At 45.9% G+C, this 26,197-nt stretch overlaps 2 protein-coding genes across 3 annotated transcripts; one reads left to right on the forward strand and one right to left on the reverse strand.

Annotated features, from left to right (window-relative positions):
- The first annotated feature begins 111 nt into the window (after positions 1 to 111).
- PDZD9 (PDZ domain containing 9) lies at positions 112 to 11,122 on the forward strand. Its single transcript, XM_066640887.1, has 5 exons — positions 112 to 346; positions 6,882 to 6,941; positions 8,008 to 8,172; positions 8,724 to 8,913; positions 10,393 to 11,122. Exons 1-5 carry the CDS (start codon positions 112 to 114, stop codon positions 11,120 to 11,122), a joined length of 1,380 nt encoding a protein of 459 aa, XP_066496984.1.
- Positions 11,123 to 12,831: 1,709 nt separating this feature from the next.
- Positions 12,832 to 24,550, reverse strand: UQCRC2 (ubiquinol-cytochrome c reductase core protein 2). Of its 2 annotated transcripts, none has more exons than XM_066640533.1 (14): positions 24,442 to 24,550; positions 23,561 to 23,653; positions 23,300 to 23,449; positions 22,991 to 23,055; positions 22,413 to 22,469; positions 21,141 to 21,265; positions 20,236 to 20,333; positions 19,821 to 19,878; positions 19,637 to 19,732; positions 18,752 to 18,951; positions 17,748 to 17,828; positions 15,526 to 15,602; positions 13,732 to 13,885; positions 12,832 to 13,053 (listed from the first exon to the last, which is right to left on the reverse strand). In XM_066640533.1, the coding sequence occupies exons 1-14, from the start codon at positions 24,475 to 24,477 to the stop codon at positions 12,970 to 12,972; spliced, it is 1,374 nt and encodes a 457-aa protein (XP_066496630.1). In that variant the 5' UTR covers positions 24,478 to 24,550; the 3' UTR covers positions 12,832 to 12,969. The 2 variants fall into 2 exon arrangements, with proteins under 2 accessions (XP_066496630.1, XP_066496631.1); XM_066640534.1 differs by having other exon boundaries at positions 23,561 to 23,650; positions 24,442 to 24,541.
- Positions 24,551 to 26,197: the final 1,647 nt, after the last annotated feature.

The following is a 26,197-nucleotide window of genomic DNA, read 5'->3' on the forward strand; positions in this document are numbered from 1 at the left end:
ATATAAAATGACAAGTATCCGGTATGCCGATATAATGAGTATGTGTTGAGTACACGTGTAAGCGTGTCAGTGCGTGTGTCTGTGCGCGCGCACACGTGTATGTATGTATGTATGCATGCATGCACATATGAGCACCCAGAACAGGTGCACCTGCTGCTTCCCGACACGCCAGCGCATCCTGAGGCGGCTCAGCGCCAGCCAGGGGAGGAGGCCGAGGCGCTCCGGTGGCGAGTGACGTCCTGGCGGAGAAGGAGGACCTGCGGCCGCCAGGAGAGCCGGAGCCCGGCTGCGTCTCGCTTCTTCAACCCACCCCGCGACCTCCGAAGCCCAGCGAGGCACGCCTGGGGTGGGCAGGAGTGGGCTTTCGGCAGTCTCGTCGGTGCTGGGCCTGTTCTGCATTTCCGCTGCTCCTTCTAGGCCCAGGTTCTTCCTGAGAGGCCTGCAAGCAACTGGAAAGCAACAGCAAAACAGTCTTGTTGAGAAAAGCTGCGGAGCCCAAAACTCCCCTCAGCGAGCAGTAAAGATTGAACCCCCAAAAGCTGTCAGCCAAGCAGGTCATACTCAGTAAGCAGGTGAAGGTTTTCCTACCAAAACCTTCTGACCTGAGCCATTTCTGGGGCACCTGTGTGCAAAACAGGACAAGTGAGACTTAAAGCCTCTGATTTTTATGAAAAAGTTTTATTTCAGTTGATGAGGAGAAAATTTTACCTCAGAAATAGGGGTTAAACTCACAAAGGCACCTCAGAAGAAAGCAGGGACTGCAGTGGGTGGGGAGGCAGGTGAGGCAGAGCCTCCCCGCCAGAGTCCTTCAAAAAGCACCACCACTGTGTGAGGCGCTCAAGCACCCACAACCCACATGCTCTGCCTGCCTGCTCCTCTGCCCTACACTTGAGTTGTGGTGCTTGGGCACCCCACACAGTGGCGCCACTTTTCAAAGGACTCTGGTGCAGAGGCTAGGCCTCACATGCCTCCCCACCCACACACATTCATGTAAGAAAGCAAAGATTTTCGCAAGAATCTGATATTCTCTCCATTTGGGCCATGGGTGTCACTGGCCTGGCTGCCTCCTGCTTTCCTCAGGCAGCTGCTCTAAGCCAAAAAAAAGTCACAAAGTGATGTACACAGCAATAGAATTAGGGAAAAAATATTTGGTTTTGTGCCCCAAAGGAGCTCAGCATCCTAAAAAAGACCTCAGAGACCAGGGCAGGGTTTTAGGGGGCGGGGGGGCAGCAGTTTGCCCCCGCTAGCATTTTTTCCAAACCTGTCCTCTTAATCTAATCTGACGTCAGTTGGGGGTGATTTGAAACCCTTTTTGCAACTTTTTTGTGCACAGGAAGGTCTACCCAGCTGGTAGACCTGGGCTCCAAGTAGAGAGCCCAGATGACCTGCCTGGTTGACCTGGGCTCTGAAGGTAGTGCTCAAGGCCCCCTCCCAAATACAGACACTGGACCCACCCCTGGTTCCAAGGAGATTCAACTCAAAAAGCTGAGAGGATTCAGCTCAACCAGGTAGATTCAATACATTCCAATCTTCTGTACTTTGCTTTTTAAAAGTAATGAATATTGTGGGGAAAAACTAGTGTTCCGATGACGTTACTGTATTTGACTAGCATATCTTTCCTCTTGCTTTGATGTAAAGTAAATAAATTTTATTGTAATATGTATCAATGCATCAGCAATGTGTCATCGACAAATGTTATATAGGTGCTAGATAGGCACTATGTAGGTGTTATATTGGTAATAAATAGGTGCTAGACAGACGCTATATAGGTGTTAAATAGGTGCTATATAGGTGTTAAATAGGTATAGGCACTATGTAGGTGTTGGATAGGCCTATAGGCGCTATATAGGTGTTTAGATATGTGCTAGATAGGAGCTATGTAGGTGTTACATAGGTGTTATATAGGCATTAAATAGGCATTATGTAGGGGCTAGATAGGCGCTATATAGGTGCTACATAGGTGTTAGGTGCTAGGCGTTATATAGGTGTTAAATGGGCACTATATAGGTGTTAGGCATTAGATAGGCGCTGTATTGGTGTCAGATAGGTGCTAGATAGGCGCTAAATAGGTATCAGGCGCTACAGGGGTACTAGAAAGGCACTATATGGGTCTAGATAGGTGTTATATAGGCACTAGATAGGCGTTAGGTACTAGATAGACACTAGATAGGTGTTAAATAGGCACTAGTTAGGCGCTATATAGGTGCTAGATAGGTGTTGCATAGGCACTAGATAGGTGTTAGATAGGTGTTAGATAGACACTTTCAATACAAGTAAATACTACCTGCATCACAGTTATATGTTTTACTTTTGCAGGGTTGCAAGCCTATGTATTGCACTGGTGTGTAAATGAAAGGATATGTTGCATGTTATTTCTATGTAGGCAATACATTTTAATTGCATGCAGAGATGCATTTATTCTATGCAAATTACAATAACAACAACAACAACTAGGTATTTCTATACTGTCTTTCTGGTCATCGGATTTCTCCTCTGACTTTATTCAAGGCGGTTTACATAGGCAGGCATTACTAAATCCCTCAAGGGGATTTTTACAATCATAGAAGGTTCTCTCTTTCAAGAACCACACAACATTTCAAATGGATCTTCCTGGTCTGATCTCACTTCTGGCCTCCAGTTGCCTCCCACGCAGGTTGACAAGCAGCTCCTTCATCTCTCACATGGAGGGCAGCCAAGATGCTTCGCTCACAGCAAAGAGCAGGTGGAATAACTCAGCTCTGCTTATCAGCTGCTTCAAGGTCTTGCTGTTCAGGGAACTGTTGGTGGCCTCGAACTGGCGACCTTCCGATGTTATCTTCAGGTTAACGGAGGCTCTACCCTCTAGACCAGACCTCCTGTAATTATTGTTACATTGCTTTACAGATATTGAATGCATCTTTTAAAAAAAACCAAATTATTTTCTCATCTTGAAATTTGGGGGAGGTACGCGTAATTGATGTTTCTCCAGACTTATCCTTTCATTTTGCCACCACTATAGATACCTGCCATCATTGCCCCCCTTGGAAAAAATAGTCGTCCCCCCCACCTCTAGAATCCTGGCTACAGGCCTGGACCAGGGAACAGCCACAGGAAAAGATGCTGTGCTGGGATGGAAAGGGGCAATTGCTCTGGGCCACTCTGCTGGTGGAATTGCCCCGGCATCCAAGTTATGTCTGTGCTGAGCCTTTTTGAGTTGTGCCTGCATCTGTGGCACATCCATCATCAGGAAGACACCAGCACCTATGGGGCTATTATTGCACCAGCACATATGGCCATATGCTGGCATTACCTCAGGGACAGAATTGGACTGTTAGTGTCCTGATTTGAGACTCTGCTGTTCATGCCCTACATGAAGGGCTGTTGCTGGGCTACACCACTTCAGATTCCAGGTAGTGTTTTTGCAGAATGGAATAGTTCTCTGTATATACAAAAGAAAGCAACGTTCGTATATTTGGGGGTGTGTGTGTGTGTTGGAAACAATATACCGTAACCTGAGCCTTCACCTGTCGGTACAGCCCACATAGGTTTACAACCCCAGTGAGAACGATACATAAGAATTCTCAGAACAAGAAAGTACACTTTAAAAAAATTATTGCTCCTAGTTCACTGCTGTTCCACAAGTTAACAGAAAGCTAAGTCCCAGGCACTTGCAAATAGGCACTTGCAAACAATGGTGTAGGATGGTTGACCAATGATTGGTGCTTTAGACTGCCAAGTTTAGCAACTCCAAACCCACAGAGTTGTGGGGATTCTAAAAATATAGCTAACTATGGCAACAGCCCTTCCTTTCAGAGGGTATCTTAAAATGTGTGCCCATGACACTGGTTCATGCAAAGATAATTGCCATGGGACAGTTTTACCCTGTGGATTGCATCCATTTTCAGACCCTTCGATACAAATTGCAGGGCATAAAAATGGGCATCATCAAGCTGGAATCCTATGCACACTTACCATAGAGTATGCCACACGGGACACAGGGAAAGGTGGTGGGTCAGAAATAGCCTTTATCTGAGCAGGCTGGAGGTGGGGACACTGACATTGGAAGACTGGCAGGAGGGAGGTATGCATAATCCCTCCTGCGCCCATCAATTCTCCCCTTCAAAAGTTCTTAACCTTCCTAAAATTTTTACACTGCAAGGATCACAGCCCTACCAATAACATGCATATGCCAACAGCATCATTGCCATATGGTTAGTGTTTGTTTGCAGCAACAAATGTTGAACTCAGAAGGGGCTTCTCCGCATGGTGACTAACTTGGAATGGTCTAGCAATGAAATTGCAAGGAGAAGTTCTCAGATTCGGCATTTTACCTGCAGGTGAACACAGGGAGGACTGTCTATGATGCATGAGCTGGGGAAGTGCATGTATCATTGGCAGGCGGCAGGACTATATGGACATGCTCATAGGAGGCTCCTCATGCATTCACCTCCATGGGAGACAAATGCTTAAATAGGACTTATCTCTCCTTTACACCATCCACATATCCATCCATCTTCATTTTTCTCTTTCCCTCTCTCACTGCATCCCCCACCCACCTACTATCCATCAATCACTCAACTGTCTGTCCATCCATGTCCCTCCCACTTTTTATCAATCCATCCAATTCTCCCCCTTTTTGCCAACCAGCATATCATGTTCCCATGAAAGTGTCATCCACTTCAGTGTGAAAAGTAGGACCCCCTTTTTGCACACCCACATGGTGTGGGGATGTGCCCACCACCGTAGGGCAATCTCAGACCACTGGGGAGCCTGAGTGAAGGAAGCAACCACATGAACAGGTCCAATCATAGGGCTCCTTCAGTCAGTGTGCTGTTTCTGCATTTGGGGATGTGGTTACAAAGAAACAAGAAGTGGCCACTTCTGACACTACATGTCTGAACACCCTTGAGAGGAATCACACAGGAGGAATGCAGTACACCTCTGTGTATAGGGCACATAGAAATGCACTGTAGCTCCCAGAAGTCTTCCCGCCACACAGACTCATTGCAGTGATGGCCACTTCATCATTGTTGTCACTGTCATTTAGAGTCAAACTACATGAAATAGGGTTGACTCAATAATGAATGTTTAACTGGAGGTCTCTCATGAGGCTTGACTACAGCAGACGGGGAAGATTAGCCCTTTTGCATCACACCATTTCCCAGGAACAAGTTGCCATATTGAAGCTGTTGGTTTCTCCAGTGGAGAGAACTAATAGCTTGCAACATGGGATAATTCCCACCCCCATCATTGCTGCTCCAATCCAGTGTGGGGGCCTTCATGACTGCTTTTAAATGAACATCAAAACAACAGGAGAGCCAATCACAAATCTCTTGCAAAAAGTGTAATTTGGCCCTTAAACAGCATTTGAAGTGATCAAGTTTGAGCCCACCAGTGATGGGCTCAGTAATAATGGTGGACACAACTGAGAGGCACAATGCAAGTTAGGTGAGTTCTGATCTTTTTCTGTCATTGGAGGTTCCAAGAAGCCTGGAACGCAGTGGCTCTAGGATTCTAAACAGTTACTAGGTGTCAGGATTACCTTGTCTACTATAGTGTTCTCTCTTCACAGGTACCTGCCAATTGGTGGTTGCATTCCACAATTCATACCAGAAGTATTTCTACATCTGGGTTTGGTTAGAGAGAGAATCTTTTGAGGTTTTATATCCATGGATGACAGAAGACATTCAACTTTCAGAAGACCATCAACCCCCAAAAAGTCAACTTTCAGAGATGAGACAACCCAAAGGCAGACAGATTTCAGAGAAACATCAACCAGAAGGCAATCACATTTCAGAGACGAGGCAGCCAGAAGACAGTCAACTTTCAGAGACGAGGCAGCCCGAAGGCAGTCAACTTTCAGAGACGAGGCAGCCCGGAGACAGTCAACTTTCAGAGTTGAGGCAGCCCAAAGGCGGTCAGGTTTCACAGACGAGGCAACCCGAAGACAGTCAACTTTCAGAGATGAGGCAGCCCGGAGACAGTCAACTTTCAGGGATGAGTCAGCCCGAAGACAGTCAGCTTTCAGAGATGAGGCAGCCCAAAGGCAGTCAGGTTTCACAGAGGAGGTGGCTCGATGGCAGTCGACTTTCAGAGATGAGGCAGACCGAAGACAGTCAGCTTTCAGAGACGAGGCAGACCGAAGACAGTCAACTTTCAGAAGACCATCATCCAGAAAACACATAACTTTCAGAAAACTATCCACTAGAAGAAAGTCAAGTTACAGACCGTCAATTTCTCAACCAGTTGGTAACTATATAACCAGGCCCTCTCCATCTTTCATTCTTGCTCCTTTTCCCTTCTTTTCCTGTTAACACAGTTATTTGATAGTCATGCTGAAGTTGTCTTCACAAGCCTGGGTACAGAAGAGTTGAAGGTTTCTTTTTACACCATTGCCCCACACATACTGCTAGTTAAATCAGGTTTCTGCAGACCTATGTCCTTGTCTTCTCTTCAAGACTACTTCAAGTACCGCTTTGGTTTTTGGCTGGAATCCAAAGAATGGTGCAAGCACAAACCAGTGGGTGGGGGTGCACATTTCTAAACTTCCAAAGCTTCCTGAGAAACAACTTTGACAAGGGAAAAGGGGACTTTCGAAAGTGGTTTGTGATGCACATACAGGGTGTGTGACTGCTACTCAATGAAAGAGAGTCAAAAATCTTTCCTGGGCATGCTCAAGAACTTCTAAAAACAATTCTTTCGATCCTGACCCTTATAATCCCTGGATGGAGATGAGTTTAAGACAGCAGCTCGCTGGGATTTTGCTTATAACTTTGGAACAGGAACTGCAGTGTGTATGGGCTGAGGCTGGGGGTGAGTCTTTCGAAGTGTTATAGTAACAGGTAATATAAATGTTGGGAAAAATAGGGTTTGTGATGTGTCCAAATTCTCCTTTTCTATAGAAGATGAAGGAACACCATCCACCAATTCTGAAGACTACTCAGGTGACAGTTGGGACGAAGGTGAGAGTCAACGTCTATTGAAATGACTGGGCTTTGTTCACACAGGATAAAAAAGAGCCCTGCTGGATCAGGTCCAAGTTCCGTCTCCTCCAGCATCCTGATTCCCACAGTGGTCAACCAGATACTTCTGGGAAACCACAAGCACAGGCCTGAAGGCAACTCTTTTCTGCTGCTGCTGATGTTCAGTGGCTGACAATCATTGATAGGAGCTCCTCATTCACTGATCAATCATTGATAGGATTGATAGGACAATCATTGATAGGAGCAATCATTCATGGAGCTCCTCCTCCATGAAATTCAGAAATCCTTTTTTAGAAGTCATCCCCACATCTTTGGGCAATAAATTCCATACATTAGCTGCACTTAGGGTAAAAGAAGGGCTTTCTTTGGTCTGTCCAAAATCAACTGGCCATCAGCTTTGTTCCCTTTGTCCCCAACAACTTCAGTTCAGATCAGGATTCCCACAACTACTTTTTGCCCACAGAGGAGATCTGGATTGGGACAATACAGGACCAAAAACTTTGCCCACCTCATAGTGTGATATTGACCATGGCCAGCTGCCCCCTCCCCACTATTTACTGAGGCTAATTTCATTAGCCCTGGTAACAGGCTTAACGCAACATGGAATTTGAGACAATTGGTTCTCATGAAGGTATTTCCTTACTATTACTATTTGATTTTTCTTTTTCCTAGTAGTTTACCTCCAATTTTTGTTATTTGACCCCTTTACCTTGCTTGTGATCATTGTGAATGTGTTTTTTTTTTCTTTGTGTAGTAGCATTTGCAACATTCCTCTAGAAAATTGGTGACTTGTACAATTCAGCAAGCCCATTCCTGAAAAATACTTTTGAGAATTGGGCTTCAGAATAATCATATGCTCTATGTTAGTCATGTGCTCTAGATGGGCTCCCCCTGCAGAAACTACTACTTGTCTAGAACGCGGACACGCCACTTTTGACTTCTGGGTTCATTTTATCACATGGGAGAGAAATACTGCATTGAGTAATGCATGAAATAGATGTTTCCTGTTGAAGTCAAAACCTCTCTCTTTCTAATCCAAATGAAGATTCTTCAGAGGAATCTAACCACACTTTGAGCGCAACGGTGAAGACCTATATCCAGGTGGAAGAGAATGGCATTGGCATCATACTAATTCAAAACGGGCCCTATATCCAGATATCAGGCCTGGTGGACAATAGTGCAGCAGCCAAAGATGGAAAACTCCAACCAGGTCAGGAGACAATACAAAATCCCCAGAGATTAGGAGCATGTCAGCTTTTGCAACACTTCAGATTGGTTCAAAAGGTCTGTTGAGATTTGCTTCTTTCCTTGTGTGGAGACCTGGTATCCTGTAGTGGGTGAGAAGCCACATTGCAAACCAGTACTTCCCGGCTAGAATCCACCTCTCTAACTGATGCCATTTAGAGATACTCCTACAAGGCAGATTGTCAGAGAATGCAACTTGGGTGGCCCCTGCAAGTAACAGAAATTCTAGGCCTCCCCCCCCAAAAAGCAACCTGCCAACCACGCTTGCACGCACCTTTCCACTTTCCTCTTTGCTGGCCGCAATTTTATTCAAAATTGTAGAGAGATCTCCAGCAATCAGGCGACTGTCTCCTAACCTTGAGCAGTAGTTCTCATTGATGAAACAAGACTCTGCAGGAGCCGCCTGCCTCGGAAAGGAGGTCCGATGGCCCTATTTTTAGGTGCCTTTGATTTTCAATGTCATCTTTGTGGTCACCTCTGATTGTACAACCTGTAGCCTCTCTTTACTTCTTCCAGGCGATATCCTCCGGAAAATTGGACACGCAAATGTCTTAGGGTGCACCCTCCGAGAACTAAGGCAACTTCTGCATACAACTTGCATAGGAACAGTTCTGCAAATCCAGGTTTACAGAGAGTTTGTGACACTACCAAGCCGGTGGGAAAACATACTTGAAAAAATTCCAGAGAAAAAAGGGCCTGAGATTGGGTAAGGAAGCCATGTCGAGCTGGATTTTGGGGGTAAGGTCCTGAGCAAAGTAGGACATTGGTCAAAGTTGGAAAGTTAACATGGTACCTAGGACTGTAGCCACAGGCTGGCCTCGTTAAGGGAGCGTCCAGGCCCTTCCCTGGATGTTCAGCTTTGATTAAGAAGAAAACAATCATCAGTAAACCTTGAAGTAGCATCACACTCCAAAACACGCTGTAGAATGATTTCATATTTAAGAGGCCGCCCATCTAATGCTTTAGTGTGGACAGCGCTTCTACTCAACAGATTTTTTTTTCAGTCTGCAAAAGAGCTCATAATATTAAGTTACAAAAAGTATTCAGGAAGCAAAGAATGGAAAGGAAAAAACTTCGGATCAGCTGCTGCATTTTTGAGAATGTTAGAGGTCCTCAAATTGTAGAATGTGTCAAGGAACTTGACTTTCACGGAGAGCAGGATTTGCAGTTCTTCACAGCCATCTAGCAACTTATAGAGGCTCCATGTAAATGGAAATAGCCACAAATGACACAGCTGAGCCACTTGCTCTTCAAAATGCTTTGTCTGAACAATCTCCCGTATTTAGGTAGGTGAACTGACATAGACAGACAGAGCTGGTTCACCCACCAGGGAAACCAAACTCTGCAAAACCACAGTGGGCATCCTTGTTGTCCGCCCCCCCCACTCCACATTGCAGACTCCAAGACAGTCCATCCCTGTTTGGATATTTAAGTTACCAGCCATAGGCAACATGCTACAGTGAAAATGTGGCATGTACTTCTTAGACAAGCTATCAGTCACAGCAGGTGCATATATCATCCCCTCCCTCCAGGCTGATATAACCCCATGTATTTGTTACAAAGGCCAGAATGAACTGTTTCACTGGACAGTCATTGCTTATTTCTGAGCACGTGGGGGATATATAAAGAGGAACGTTAGGCTGCAATCCTATCCATCCCTTTCTGGGAGTAGGCCCCATTGAACACAACTGGACTTACTTCTGAGTAGATATGCATAGGATTGGGCTGTGAGTTATAATTACCTTGAACATCCATGAGACTAAATACACATCATCTTTTTGTGAACATTGAGGCTAGTGAAATTTACTAAGCTGTCTTCCTTCCCATGCCCAGCAGTAACTGACCAATAGCTTTCCTTGAACACTCATCATCACACCTACTGCCTAAATAAGACATGTTGGACTAGGACTAGGTCATTCCAACACATTAAGATTTTTTGTTCATTTGGGAGCTTAAACGTAAGAGTTTTTCTTTTCCACTGTTGCAGTTTGTCATTATGGAAGTTCACTATATTGCCCCTTGACTGACCATTGTAAACCATACATAGCATCTGTTGATCAAATCAGTAGTTTAAAAAGTTTTAAAACTAGATTCCAGGGATGTAAATGCCACAAGATGACAAATTGAAGGTCTTGCCTCCTTGTAACATTACTCTCTAAAGCATACTGCTCATTGTACGTTTCAGCACATCAAGTGATGACAGTGAAGACTGGACAAGCAATGAAGACTCTGATGAAGTCACTGGTGGCGGCGTCCATGCTGAGGATGGTGGTGATGGCCGCATCATTTCTGGCAATAAGGGTGGTGGTGACAGCAACCATGTTTTTGGTGCCGAGAAGGAACAACGTGGTGGTGGCAGTGGTGATAACAGCGGCTGGGTTGGTTTTGTTGATAAGGAGGATGGCAGCAATGACAACTACATCTTTTTTAGTAAAAAGGATGGTGGTAGCCATGTTTTTGGTGCTGAGAGGGACCGGTATGATGGTGGTGGTGGTGATGGCGGTGGTAGCAGCCATGTTGTTTCTGGTGTTGTGGAGGATGATGCCATTAATGCTAAAACCATCATCACTGGTGCCAGTCATAGACCCACACACCACAATGCAGTTCTTTGTGAAAAAGTTGTGCGATCCTCTATTTTTGGTCCTTCTAAACAACCCAGATGGATCTCTAAAGACTGGCATATTTTTGAAAGGAAAACCCACACATTTACAGTGGGTTCCGATATTGGCTGCGACATCATGATTCATAATGGTTGCGATTCAGAAAGTGATAGCGACATTTCAAATCCACATTTGAGATCTTCCTCGCCCTACTGGACTTTATTAAAGTATAACATTGAGTCGTCAGTGTCGTCATCTTCATCTGCTGTTTCAGATGTATTTTGGCTCGAAGGTTTTTCTCACGAACTGGATTAGGCAAGCAGCTGGACCCATTTTTATGCCTCCAATGACTGGCTCATCAAAATTGTCTCGTTTCTTGAATTTTCATTGACAACCCCATACCTCAACCAAAATATGCTTTCATCTGTTTTGCTACTGGAATACTTCGGGGGGGGGGGGCACACACAAAAAGTCAGCTTGGCAGAAAAAAAACCTCAAATCAAGTCTACACACATATAGTTTTTGAAAACCCAGCAGTCCAGGTGCAAGATGTAACCACAAGTGACACTTGGCTATCTTCAGCTTTTAGAGGTGAGGATTTACTTCAAAATGAACTATGTTAGAGTAAGAAATTAAATCTAATTCTTACCGGATGTCAGGTTAACTACTAGCAGGAATGAGGGACTTATCTTCAAAATATGATGCTTGGTCCACCTAGCCCAGTATTACCTCCTTTGATCCAGGATCTTAGGGAGATGTCTTGGCTATAACTGCTACCAGTTCCTTTAACCAGAGATTGAGCCTAGGACTTGCCACATGCAAAGCATGTACTCTACCACTGAACTATGGCTCCTTGCCTTCCCCCCATTCAGAAAAGTTATAATAAATATAAATTGAGAAAAACCATTTATGTTAGAGATGGAATACATCCAGCACACATGACACTTCTGTGGCTTTTATTTGTTAATGCTATTTTTTAAAAAATGGTTTAGCCTCTGGTCACAAGATGATCAGTTTCTTCTGGGATGTGAAACTGCTCTACTCCTACTTTTGATTTATAGAGATACACACATCAGGGGTAGATAATGTAGAGCTTAGAATTTTTTTTGCTGGAAACTGGAACAGGAGGGACTTCTTTAAAAACACATAACCCCTTCAACTAGTACAGTATCTCAGCAGACTAGATTCAATAAAAGATCAAACCAATTTATTTAATACATTATATCCTGGATTTGCATCCTAACAGATCCTCAAAGAGACTTCTAAAAATTAAGAGAATCCATGATAAAATCCCATAAAGGTACAATTAAAACAAACCAGTTAGCAGCAGCAAGTCCTGTCATTCATCAAAAGCCCAGACAAAACCGATGCTAACTGCCACCTCAAGGCACTAAAAAAAGTATTACTGGGCATTTCATGCTACAAGGGAGTAGGACCATGTCTCCAATTGCCACTTGGCCTGCCTCCAAAGGATATTCATCAGGGTACCCTAAGCAAGGCCTCAGATTCTTAATGAATGGATAGATTGGAGAGGAAGGGCATTCCTTAGGTATCATATTATTATATGCAATAAGGGAGCAGAACAAGTTTAAAACCAGAAGGGCAGTGTTTGTTTTCAAAAAGGCTTTCAGAATTCTTACAAACAAGGTGTGAGGTTCTGGTTTTCCCAAAGCCATGGCTGAGGCAGGACTTTAAGCAAGGTCTCAAAGATCCAGGCCCAAAGTTTTTTCTGTAGGACCATACAGGCTCCACTGATCACTACACGGCCAAGGACCGAGAATTCTTCAGTGATGGAGGTTCAACCTCTGAACACAGGAATTCTCGCACAAGCCCTGACCGTCTTGTGTTCTTAACACTAAGAGGGTTTTCCTTCATCAGCGCCACAAGAGGGTTGGCATTTAAGAAAGCAGATATTCTCGGAAGTCTGAAGTGACTAGATTCCATGGGAAGTGTCGTATTCTGTGACTTGCAGATCAGAACAGTAAAAATGCATTAAGTACACAAGACACTAAAGATGCTGGAAATTCAGTTTACAAGCTCTGTACTTTATTTAGATAATTTACTGATCAGAAACATTAGGAGCCCATAAACAGATGAGCATGGTGGTCAACCAACTGCCTCAGAGCAGAGTCCATTTTGAAGTTGTGTCTCACATTTGCTTCCTATAACTCGTCAACAAAAGGAGTATTTGCCAAGTCCCCACTGGCTGCCATTGACTTCTTCCCACTGGAAAACTTCTTTGCAGCCTGAGAAACAAGCAGAAAGATGGAAGGTGAGGAAGAGCTGGGCTATTAAAATACAGAGACATTTATCTTCAGCTCCAGATTTCAACAGAATCACCAAGGCAGAACAAGCAGTACTTGCGGCACTCGCTTATTTTAGAGCTTGGTCTTGAGGCAGGTGTTGCTGGGGGAATAAGAAGGGCAAAGGTACCCAAAAACTAGGGCAATGCTACCCAACTAGTATTGCTGGTTGGCTCATTAAAACATTGACACCTCCCCTTTCTATAAAATCTAAACCTTCAATTCAACAACAAGAGTAAGAATTACAATAAAGACAAAAACAAACCCAATAGCTGAGAAGACAAATGACTTGCTTCTGGGGCTTGGGTACTAGTCCAGTGGTACACAAAGCTTGGGCAATTGAGTATTTTTTAGTTGGCATCTAACAGTAAAAATCTGGAAGCCCTCAGAGATCAGGCTCTGTTTCTGGTAGTTACTCATCTCACCTCTGAAACAAGTCAATGCACTATAAAGGTGCACCCCCCCCCCGTCAATGCTAATTCAAGAACAGTCCGTTTTGACAATCCTCCAGAATGGTGATCCATCCCCTCCACCATTTTGTTCTCTAAAAAACTTACTTTTCCATTTAACACAGCTGCTGATGGCATGTTAGTCCATCCCACCTACTGGCACATGACTTACATTCACAATGTCAGCGATGGCCACAGAATCGATCTTTTCAACCACGGCTGCTGGTGACGTGTATACACCCGAAGCCAGCGCCTGGGAGCCAATTTCATTGAGCAAGCCTTCCAAAGACTCCACGGACATCAGGAAAGCTGCCTTCAGCTGGTTTCTGTCAGTGCATTGAGGAAGAGAGGTGAGTGCTGAAGCCTGCTCAAGTTGCAAAAGAATCCACACATTAGGTCATCATTTTCTAAAAACTGCTGTAGCCAACAGATCTGGCCCACGGTTCTAATTCTATGGAAATATTAATGAATCAGGACTGCAGCCTAAGGGAACAGGCTTGCAATTTGAGACTAACTAGACATCAGAATGCCCCTGCACGTAAAGAGTTCCTGTCTCCCAGCAGCAGCAGTACAGGGAGCAGTACCCAATTTTGTTTCTGTGCAACAGACCACCATGCTGCTTAGATCACAGGGGTAGAAACTTCCTCTTGTTTTCCATTTCATGCACCTGGCAATGCAGAGTCTGGATCACAGATAGCTTATGCTGCAAGGTATTATTTGGTCTTTAACATGCTGCGGGGGTCTGCAGTTTATGTTGTAAGAGACTGATGTGCCCATCCCTCTGGAGTCTGCTCCTTGCTCTTACAGCCATTGGTGTCACCCCTTCAACCCTTTCCTGTCTGTAAAACCGTTGCTACGGTTCCAATTCTGGTCCACAAGAAATTCATGTGCCCCCAGCATAAGTCTTCAGGGGCAGGGGAAAATGCAAGTCATGACATTATGTGACAGGGTATGTAGACTTTCACTCAGATTTTTTGTTCACGTTAAGCACAAAGTTCTAGGCTGGAACACTGCCAAAAAAGAACTCAGGAAAAGATCAATTTCAGTACCACAAAACGATCACAAGATCTTGAAAGAGAGCACTTTAAAAATGTAGGCACTCTCAGGTGAAGCTAACCAAAGAAAGCACCCCCCCCCCCGCCCCAGCAAGGTCTAGTGAAATTCTGAACATCAAGCTGGAAATCCCACTAGGATCTCACATTTTCCTATAAATTCACCTTGACACACTGCCAAGATCAGAGATTTTGTGACATGAATTTTAACTGAGCGTAAACATTTTTCAGATTCTTTTAACCTGGAATAACTACAAGTCATTTACACTGTGGCTGAGGTTCTCTCTCACCTAGAGGAACACACACCATGGAATAAGCAATGAAACATTGTGGGCAATCCATATGAACAGAGAAGTGGTGAACATTATATATGATGGTCTTCTTGCCTTTGACATGTATTTTAAAACTTTTCAGGCAAATCAGAGGCAGCTGGTTTCTTTAAAATGGCCATCTATGATATTGTAATAAAAAATTCACTTCTGGTGCTCCAAGGAAGGCAATACGAATTACGCCACATGAAGAGAAGTGAGGCATCATATGCATGTTCGGAGTATAAGCAGATGTCAGCAAACTAGTGTAAGAGAAAGTGTTGGAATGATGAATTTGCATGAAATCATGTTCAATGTAATAATTAGCTTGTCATGATCCAACAGTAAATTTTGGATACATCAAGTTCTTGTTGCTTTGCTGTACAAATGTTTACACATCTGGAAAAAGGAGACCTTAATACCATCGGAAATGGTGAAGGTTCTTTTGCTTAATAAAGCCGAGATGCAATTGTACAGCACCATCCCGGACAGCAGGAACATTTGCCAGAAGAAAGTAGAAGAAGGAAGGGTCACGAATGCATTTCATAGCTGACACACAGGCCGCGGTTTCCTGGAAGTAGGGTAAGATTTTAAACAGGCACTTACTTGGCTGTGGTGACTTCTTCCTGAGTGATTCCCCCCTGGGCAATTGCTTTCACTTGGTTCAAAGCAGCCTTGATTACCTTGATTTAGAAGCATCAGATATTTACTTCTGGTTGTAGCAACTAATTTACAATTCTATGCATGACCACTTGGGAGTAAGCCCCACTGAGTAAACACAGAATCGAACTGTGCTCCAAAAGCTCCCAAGTGAAATACCACCAAATTCAGTGAGACTTACTCCAGCAATGAACAGTTCACAGCCTTAGATTTTTCTGGCTTCTGTCAATGTTTTCTCCCTCTCTTAACTTTGTCTCTCACATTTCTTGTCTTCGTTCCCTTCCTTTTCCCTTATTTTTATTTTTCACATTTTTATACTACCGTTTCTCCAAGGAGCTCTAGACAGTGTACGTAGATCCTGCCCTCCATTTGCCTTCACAACAACCTGTGATGTAGGTGAGGCTGAGAGTGGCTAGCTAGCCCAAGGTCCCTTGAGTATTTGTTTCTTATCTCCCCCATGATTCTCTCCTCCCCATTATATTTGGACCCTACATAGTTACACAGAAATTCTGGTGCTTTCAGTGGGACATACTTGTGAGTAAGAGTATATAGAATTTTAGAAATTTGAAAAACCTAACAGAAAACCTTTGATAGATATGTTGAGAAGACATCTCCTTCTTGCCTCTGCTTCCATTTACCCTACAGCCACACTGTCAGATTTCTGTTTCCCCTGAAGAAAAGCTGTTTTGGCACGAGACTGCCATCTCCCTATCTGGCTGAGAAATGCTACCAACAAGGGGAGACAGTGGATGGAACTGCACTGAGGCATGAGCCTCAGCATTGCTCACCAGCAAGGTGGATGCACTGGTCCATCCATATAGGCTGATGGGTTCTGAGCTGTCTGTGACAGATCAGGAGAGAGATCTTGGGGTGGTGGTGGACAGGTCGATGAAAGTGTCGACCCAATGTGCGGCGGCAGTGAAGAAGGCCAATTCTATGCTTGGGATCATTAGGAAGGGTATTGAGAACAAAACGGCTAGTATTATAATGCCGTTGTACAAATCTATGGTAAGGCCACATCTGGAGTATTGTGTCCAGTTCTGGTCGCCGCATCTCAAAAAAGACATAGTGGAAATGGAAAAGGTGCAAAAGAGAGTGACTAAGATGATTACGGGGCTGGGGCACCTTCCTTATGAGGAAAGGCTACGGCGTTTGAGCCTCTTCAGCCTAGAAAAGAGACGCTTGAGGGGAGATATGATTGAGACATACAAAATTATGCAGGGGATGGACAGAGTGGATAGGGAGATGCTCTTTACACTCTCACATAATACCAGAACCAGGGGACATCCACTAAAATTGAGTGTTGGGCGGGTTAGGACAGACAAAAGAAAATATTTCTTTACTCAGCGTGTGGTCGGTCTGTGGAACTCCTTGCCACAGGATGTGGTGCTGGCGTCTAGCCTAGACGCCTTTAAAAGGGGATTGGACAAGTTTCTAGAGGAAAAATCCATTACGGGGTACAAGCCATGATGTGTATGCGCAACCTCCTGATTTTAGAAATGGGTTAAGTCAGAATGCCAGATGCAGGGGAGGGCACCAGGATGAGGTCTCTTGTTATCTGGTGTGCTCCCTGGGGCATTTGGTGGGCCACTGTGAGATACAGGAAGCTGGACTGGATGGGCCTATGGCCTGATCCAGTGGGGCTGTTCTTATATTCTTATGGTCGGTTGCCTATGACAATGTCTGTGAAGCCTTCCTTGGGCATTTCTACCATTTGATGTTAAGAACCCCAGTCTGAAAGAACTCAGAAGTAGATTTGCACCATCATAGGGTGGTTGGAGGTATGGCTCAGACGGTAATTACAAATGACTCCACTCCACACTAGTGATTTGTAACTAGTGCCATCCCTCTGAATCATCATTTGCAAGGAATCCCATTTTCAGGGTCCCAAATCTCTGGTGTTGGGGCATGTGTGTTGCTTTAAAATGAGATCCTGCGAGATCTGTCCATCTGCCCATTCATGGGAGGTTTCATAAGCAGACAGGCAGTTTTCCTCTTAATTTGTCATTCAAGGACATCTTCATAACTAGTAACCAGAAAGCAAAACATTTACCACATCATTGGAAACTTTTTTAAATCAGAGCAAAATATTTAATTCTTTATTACATTTACAGACTTTATATTTATGGCTACTTAGCTTGATCCAAGTACACTAATTAACAGCTTACCTCTCCAGAAGCTGAAGCCTGGGATACCGTATAAATGCCGAAGAGTCCAGAATCAGTGTAGTTAACATGAAATGCAGCTGCCTGTGGAAAATGTCTCTTGTTAATATATTTCAACATTGTTTTTTCAATTTCTAAAAGGTTATTGGCGTCACAATGCTGTAGATTCTAATTAAACTCATGAGTAAAAGTCAAGGACACAACCCACGGGGAACTTTGGCTTCCCGTGTTCTTGCAGGACTCCCATTCATGCCAAATGGGATTTGTGCAAGAGATATTCCCAGTGTATTCTGCCTCACAGCTGCCAAGAGTCTAAAAGCCCTGTTACTGCATGCCTAAGACCCAGTCTAAAGGTAACACTACAAGCCAACGTGGTAACAAAGGTGGATTCTTGCCATGTTGGTTCTCTGGTCTAAATTATATGAAGCATTTGGTTGAGGAAGGTGTTCTAAGAATTTTGTTTCCTCATTTTCTGGGAAATATCCCAGGCTGTTCAGCTTAAGAAAAAGTATTTCACCCTCTTCCAAAAACAGCGTCGTTGCTCAGATAGTGAAAGGATGACTGCACAGCACCTCAAGGGAGAACCATAGAGGCTTTTAAGCCTAGATGGTCTCCACAAGAATAGCCACTCTGGCAGCTGAACAACTGTTCTGTGCAGTCTCCCATGTAAGAACATGAGAACAGCCCCGCTGGATCAGGCCACAAACCTATTATGTTATCATAATACCAATGGACAAAATGCCACACTAGCACACCAGATCACAAAAGAACAAGACATGGATTCCCATAGCAAAGCAGGAGCAGGAACTCAATATGCTCGCATGCCTTCTAAAGGAAAACAGAAACGCGACACAAAAGTGCAAACCACCACGTGAAAGGGGCAACATCCAAACTAAGCTTGAGAGAGGCACAATCCTCTCTCAAAGGCAGAGACAGTAACTTTTCTCTCCACCCCTCCCCCACTTTAAGCCACAGGCAAAACCACTGAAACAAGCCCAAATACTTACATCAAAGGGTAAGGCAGTTGCCTTCACGATACCTTGAGCAAGCTTACTGGTCACATTGCTTCCTCTTTTAACAAGAGGCCCGGCTCCGAGAAGATGCTGAAGGACACTGAATGCGTTGGCTTCTGCACTCCCCATCGCAGCTCCTTCTGCGACTACAGCGGCATGAACAAGGCTGTGACCATTTTGGTCTCTGATTTCACCTTGGGGGGAAACAAAGGCCAAGAGATGCATTATAAGCTAGCTGGGGCTTGGTGAACCAACAGCCCTTTAATAAGTTCAGTGCTTTCAAAGCTTCTAGTGAGGAGAACACTTTCTGCATCCATTCTCTGCTGAAAAACAGCCCCTGCAGCATCTACCTTGAAATTCCTGTGTTGGAGAGGAAACTGGGACACGTCAAAGGAAACCGTTCAGGTGGCCCATTGGTCTGGACATCACCCCACATGAACAGAAAATGCGCCCTACAGCACGTTAGCACTCCACTACGGATCGACATCACAGAATAAGGATTGATTGTGATGGACAAGCTGCCTCTAACGCAAGCTTAATTACTCACTGAAGAGCTCAACAAGCTTCTAACATCTGAAAACCAATGGAATTGGTCTTTACAGTGTCAGAAAGGCAGGGTTAAAACAGCTTTCAGGCCACTGGGAATTCTCATTTGGTCATTTAATCTTTTGTGCTTAATGTTTTCATACTGTGCATGAGGGAGGGTACCAATAAGGTAGCCGGGACTGATGTACCAACTGTTACGAGTGCCACGCGTGTGCAGGACTGGCAGCAGTCCCAAACTAAATTCAGAAGGTAGGGCATGCTCCTCCTACCAAATTCGGCAACACTGCAGCACAACATAGTCATAAAAGAGGCAGGCAGGCAGGGCACATTTACCTCCACGATATTTGGCCTTCTCCCCAGCAGAGCCAGACCCACTTCGGATGTTTAGAAACTGCTCCCCAATTTGCTTCAGGTCAGAGTGGCTAACTCCTGTCGAAACAACATTTGCTTGAGGAAAAACACAAAGAATTGTGCTTTAAAAAAAGAATGGAATCTGGCTGAAAGATGGGCTACATACCTAGCCCTACCAGAGCCATTCTTGCACTTGTGAAGTTGCTCTGCACAAACTGATGCAACTGCAGTGAAAGAGGGGCATTTTAGACGTCTGCCACACAAGTTAAAATGACACAGACCAGTTAACACAACAGCGGAGCTACATTTGGAAGCTTAGGAGGGTGACTCAAGTCCCACTCACTGAAACAGGAGCTTACTTCCAAGTGCCTATGCCGAGAACCACTGCACCAGGTCAGTAAAGTGTTCACACAAAGCTGACTCAAGCTATCCTTTATTTAGAAGCATCTTCTCAAATGTGATCAAGCACAACAGCTGGTAGAAACAGACCAAGCACTTCAGAAACCAACAGACAGACATTTTTGGTGTCTCCTCCTCCAAACACTGCAACTCACCAAAAAAAGTGCTGTGTAGACCCCTACCTGTTCTGATGTAATCTTCCCGACCATGTAGTCTGGACAGTACAAGGAATTGGCCAGGGCATTCTTATACGCAGCTGTGTGCAAGTTTTCAAGGACACCTGCATGTGGAACAATGAAAGGTTGTTAACTACTGGCAGTAAAGAGAAGGGATCCTACTCAGGTTGGAATCTGCAGAAACTCCTTTGCCCACATGAAACTTTGCCCTACAGGAAAGCACCTGTTCACATGGAGCTCCACATGCACACTGGATCTACTGGTGCACAGCATGAAGCTGGAAAGGTGCATAACCTCTGGCACACTCTCTTTTTCCAACTTCAACTGGAGGCTGAAGACCTTTTCATTTCCGAAAGTTTTTCAGTTCTCTGCAAAACCGATTAAGCAGACTTTGCCCACGCTTGCTGGGGCGAAATTTAATTTTACCGTTATGTATATTTTTACTGCGTTTTGTTTTAGCAAGCCGTTTGGAAATGCATGACAAGCGGGAGATAAGTAAGGAAATAAAAGGTTACTTAGGTCTTTTTTACCATTATAGAGAATGGCTTGCTAGGTGACGGCTATCACCTCACCAAAGAGCAAAGCCCTCTTGTGGACATGCTGGGTTTAAAAAAAAACAATCATTCAAAGATGCAGATTTCTGTACTTCTGAAAACTGCTTTTGAAGCTCTGTGTTCAAGAAACACAAGTCCCTCATCATAGTAATTTTTGGCTATATGACATTCAGGAGTTACACATCCACACACACAATTTCAATTGTAGAAGTGAACGTCTCTCTCGAGCACCTTCAGGAAAAGGCCACTGTGACAGCCAATCCACAGAAACAAATTTTTAATCAGGAGGATGAAGGAAGATGGTGGTCTTTTTTGAAAGCACATTTCCCCAGGTGCTTGTAGCTTAAGAACACTTACCAACTTGAGGGTTCTGATAGGCAATAGCCTTGTCAACCCTTAAATGTGGCTGAAGAGCAGATACTTCCCAGCGCCTGAATTCTGGAGCTGTTGTGACATTTATTAAATACTCCAGGACAGTATCTCTGTATAAACAAAGCAAAGAAAAGCAAATACATGAGGAAGGGTTCAAAGAGAACAGAGGCTTCCATCAGTATAAAAAAAGACAAGGACAAAATACTCTGAATGTATCTGAAAATTCAAAAGGTAAGTGGTTCAGCAAGATAACTTCAGTTGGGAGCAGAATTCCTTCCAACGGCGCATGGTCCGAACTGACACTTATGTACATGGCACTTTTTCAGAGAAGGAAAAGTGACAAGACACAACCCTGCCCAGGGTGCTTATAGTCTTAATGGTGGGGGGAGAGGCAGGTAGTTTTTTTTTTTTTTTAAAGTGTAAAGCTATTGTCTAAGCAAAAGCAATTGAAAGCACCAATGTGCTGCTTAAAATCAGCAGGTGTCTCCGTATTGCATCATTTCCACTTCAACCCTTCAAATAAAGAGCTATGAAAAAGCTGCCTGGGAGCTGATCTCTATCCCTGAAACCAGGCTCTGGATGATCCTGGCAGATGACCTCTGCTACCAGACATCTCTGCAGATGTACCGGAGAAACAATTTGCATGCAAGAGCCTTCCAGTCAGGGAGGGAGCATCTGTGATGAAACTGCATGTCTGAGGCTTCACTCTTTTCTGTTTTCTCCCCCCCCCAATTTCTACCTACTCTTATCCTGCTTCTGTTTGTGCCAACCCCTTATATGCCTTACACAGCATTTGTGAAGGTTTGTTGCAGTCCTTACCACCGCCCAGTAAGGCAATTAGTATTCCCATAATGCAGATGGGGCAGACCAAGGCCGAGAGGAAGCTGGATTGAGGCACAATTTGAAAACCATCAAAGTGTGCTAAAGAACCACATGGTTTGAGTACAAAAAGTGCCCAGGGAAGCTGTAGGATGAACTGGATGCTTCTATGGGGACACCCGTAACCACAACCGTCCTTGTGATGACAGCAGCTTGAAAAAGGACAAATCCAACCTTTATGCAGAGAAAAATAAGTGCTGCTTGTTTCTAACAGCCTCCACATCAGCAGGTGTGGAGTAATTTGTGGCTTCTAAACAGACCCACAAGGTTTCATTAACAGGCAGGAACAAAAAGTACTGACGCAGTGGCATTCTGCAGCTTTCCCAGGAACACTTACAGGAGGATGAGAACCAACTGGCTACATGTCAAAAGACTTACATATAATCACGCAGACATTCAACTGCATAAACTGTATTCTCTCTGGTAGAAGTTGTGCTGAAGAGGAAGAAGAGAAATAGTTTTCAAAAGGCTTTTTATGGTTTCTGGACTGGAACATGCTCCCTCTTTTAAGTCCCATTGTTGGATTGCTAATGTTGGGAATAGTTGATCAGACTCTCAGGAATAAAAATGAACTGCACGAATGCACAGCGACGTCAGATGGGTCTTCTGCAATGACAAACAGCCACAATCTTTCTCCCCTAAAAACACATGCAATGTATTATTAATTATTATTATTTTATTAATTTGTACCCCGCCTATTTGCCCAATGGGCACACAATGTATACGTACGTGTTTGCTAAACTGTTGCTTATTACACACCAACAGCGCAGCACTTTGCAGAGCCAGCAAGAATGTTTTAGGCCTGCTAATTCATAACCACTTTGCGCTATTCCCAATCACCACATCAGGATACAAACTGCGTCAACAGATGTGGTGTCCTTTTGGTAACAAGAAAGAGCAATTTTGAGCAATTCACGCATCAGTGCAGTTTCTAGCGAGACCTTCAAAACACGAACCTCAGGCTTCCCCCAACAGCTTCAATGCCACGAGTGATCCTAAAAGCAGATGCTCCTTTTGTCGTCTACAAGAAAGGAAAGTAGCAGCTGTCAAATGTGCACATCAACGCACATCGCTTATAACTAGTCTACAAGGAAACGTGCCTTTGATTACAATGCCTGGTATTCAAACAACGCACAGAGTCTTAATATTACTATAGTAATTTTACATCTGCACAACAAACTAGCGTCCCAGCTCAGGTTCACTTTCCAGATACCAGCATTAATTACCCAAAGACACTTTTGCTAAACAGTTAAGGGATCACCCACCAGGTTAGATGCGAGACGGAGCAGGTGAGCTGTTCCCAAGTTGGCAGTGGTCTCGTTCCTACTGCCTGCTTTGATGAAGACCCCAATTCTGGAGACCGGAGAATAGTTTTCCAGAGAGGCAATCACTAGGCCGTTGGGCAGTTTTGCAATCTGCATTCAGGAAACAGGGCAGAGGTCCACATTGCGCCAGATCCCTCCACTGTGGTCTGCTCCAAATGAGAGCAAGTGCTAAAACGCAAGCAGCTGCCACTTCGTACTAACCTCAAGATCCTGGGGGTGCAGCTGCCCCTTCGCTCGCTGAGCTGCTGAGGCGGCATCAACTTTTGGTGCAGTTTTAAGGGAATAAAACCTCTTCTGTCCAGAAAAGACAAGCAAATCAATGGGAGACCAACAAAGCCTAACTCTGTTCTTCAAGTGGCAAATCACCAGCGGGCTAACCAACTCGCGGGGAAGCGGTCGTCTGGCAAGAACGGTCCTCCCAACGCCTCTTCCAGCGGCAGAGGGAACAAAGGCCCCAGGGTCAGAAGCCTCCTCAGGAGAATTCTGGTCCCGGCACGCTGACTTTCCACCCCGAGCAGGATCCCTCTTGCGTGCAGAGCCCGGCCTGCACCTGCAGTCAGAAGCCGGGGAGTGTCCTGCCGGAAGGCTCCGGCTCCAAGCCCCACCGGGTTAGGGGAGAAGGGCACCCCCAGATGCACTTCTGGGAGGAAGACCGGCCTCCACTCAGCCAGGAGCGCCGCGCAGCGCCCTTCCCAGCGCTGCTCCCGCAGGGGCTGCTCTTCCCGCAGGGGCCGCCCTCCCCCCGCACGGCTGACCTCCTGCGCCAGCGAAGCCCCTCGGCCGCCGCCGCGACCTCGGAACCGCCAAGCCGAGCGCGGGGCCTGCGCAGAAGCCTCGACGGGCCTTTTCCGCGGCCGCGCCGGGAGTCGCAAGAGGCCCGCTCTGAGGGGGCGGGGCGCGGTCTCCGGCCGGGACGGGCGAGCAGGAGGGGCCCGCGGTCAACGGGCAGCCACCGGCCCGGGCGCGGGGTGACCTTGAGGCCCGCCGGGGACCCCGCAGCAGCCCAGCCCAGCCCAGCCCGCCCCTCCCTGGCCCGGCCCGCCCCGCCCCGGCTCCGCTCCGCTCCCGCCCCGCGGGCTCACCGAGAGGCAGCGCGCCAGCAGCGGGACGGGCTTCATGGCCGCCGAGGACTCCCCTTCCCGGCACAGGCCAAGATGGCGGCCGCCCGCCTTCCCAGCATGCCCCGCGCCGCCGGCACCGCCCAGAGGCGGGACGCTCCTCGCGCTGGAGGGCGCCGCTCTTGGCCGGAGGACCGCAGGGCAGGGAGAGGCGCTGACTCTCTGCAGGAGCGCGTGGCCGCTGGGAAGGGAGTGGGGGGGGCGCCGCGAGTTCCGCAGGTGGCGGTTGTGGAGCACGTCCGCCCCGAGGACGCACCAGCAGGTGGGCAAGTGCAGCCGGGAGGTCCTGCAGGCCACAGTTAGGCAGGAAGCTGCAAGGCAGGGCCTCAAAGGTGGCGTTCTCGGAAGTGCTGCCTGTTCCACGCGCAGGGCCAGCCAGGCAGGCAGAGGTCAGGGGTCTCCACGCGTGGATGAGACGGTGCTGGGGGGAGGAGGGGCTTAGACTCGTTAGGCCCTGCGGAACGTTCTGGGACAGGCGGGGCCTGCACAAGAGGGACGGGCTCCACCTGAACCAGAATGGACCAGGCTGCTGGCGCAGAACATCAGAAAGGTGGCAGAGCAGCTTGTAAACTGATCCCTGGGGGAAGGCCGACAGGAGCCGAGGGGCATCCGGTTCGGGACTCCTCATCCCTATGGGATGAGGATGGGGAGGTTAGAGAACAACAAGACAAAGGCAGGGTAGGAGAAGAAATTGGGAAAGGTAGGGAAATGGGATGTGATAGACGGTTTGGCACAATGAGAGGATGCGGAGACATAGGAGCGAATAAAAAACCCTTGACTTCCGACGGGCGGACTTCCCTCAAATGAGGAGGCTGGTTAGAAGGAGGTTGAAAGGGAGGGTAAAAAGAGTCCAGTCTCTCCAGAGTGCATGGAGGCTGCTTAAAACAACAGTAATAGAGGCCCAGCAGAGGTGTATACCGCAAAGAAAGAAGGGTTCCACTAAATCCAGGAGGGTGCCCGCATGGCTAACCAGCCAAGTTAGAGAGGCTGTGAAGGGCAAGGAAGCTTCCTTCCGTAAATGGAAGTCTTGCTCTAATGAAGAGAATAAAAAGGAACATAAACTGTGGCAAAAGAAATGTAAGAAGGTGATAGGGGAGGCCAAGCGAGACTATGAGGAACGCATGGCCAGCAACATTAAGGGGAATAATAAAAGCTTCTTCAAATATGTTAGAAGCAGGAAACCCGCCAGAGAAGCGGTTGGCCCTCTGGATGGTGAGGGAGGGAAAGGGGAGATAAAAGGAGACTTAGAGATGGCAGAGAAATTAAATGAGTTCTTTGCATCTGTCTTCACGGCAGAAGACCTCGGGCAGATACCGCTGCCCGAACGGCCCCTCCTGACCGAGGAGTTAAGTCAGATAGAGGTTAAAAGAGAAGATGTTTCAGACCTCATTGATAAATTAAAGATCAATAAGTCACCGGGCCCTGATGGCATACACCCAAGGGTTATTAAGGAATTGAAGAATGAAGTTGCAGATCTCTTGACTAAGGTATGCAACTTGTCCCTCAAAACGGCCACAGTGCCAGAAGATTGGAGGATAGCAAATGTCACGGCTATTTTTAAAAAGGGAAAGAGGGGGGACCCAGGAAACTATAGGCCGGTCAGCCTAACATCCATACCGGGTAAGATGGTGGAATGCCTCATCAAAGATAGGATCTCAAAACACATAGACGAACAGGCCTTGCTGAGGGAGAGTCAGCATGGCTTCTGTAAGGGTAAGTC

This window comes from Tiliqua scincoides, chromosome 13 (genome assembly GCF_035046505.1).
Source record: "Tiliqua scincoides isolate rTilSci1 chromosome 13, rTilSci1.hap2, whole genome shotgun sequence".
Classification (NCBI taxonomy): Eukaryota; Metazoa; Chordata; class Lepidosauria; order Squamata; family Scincidae; genus Tiliqua; species Tiliqua scincoides.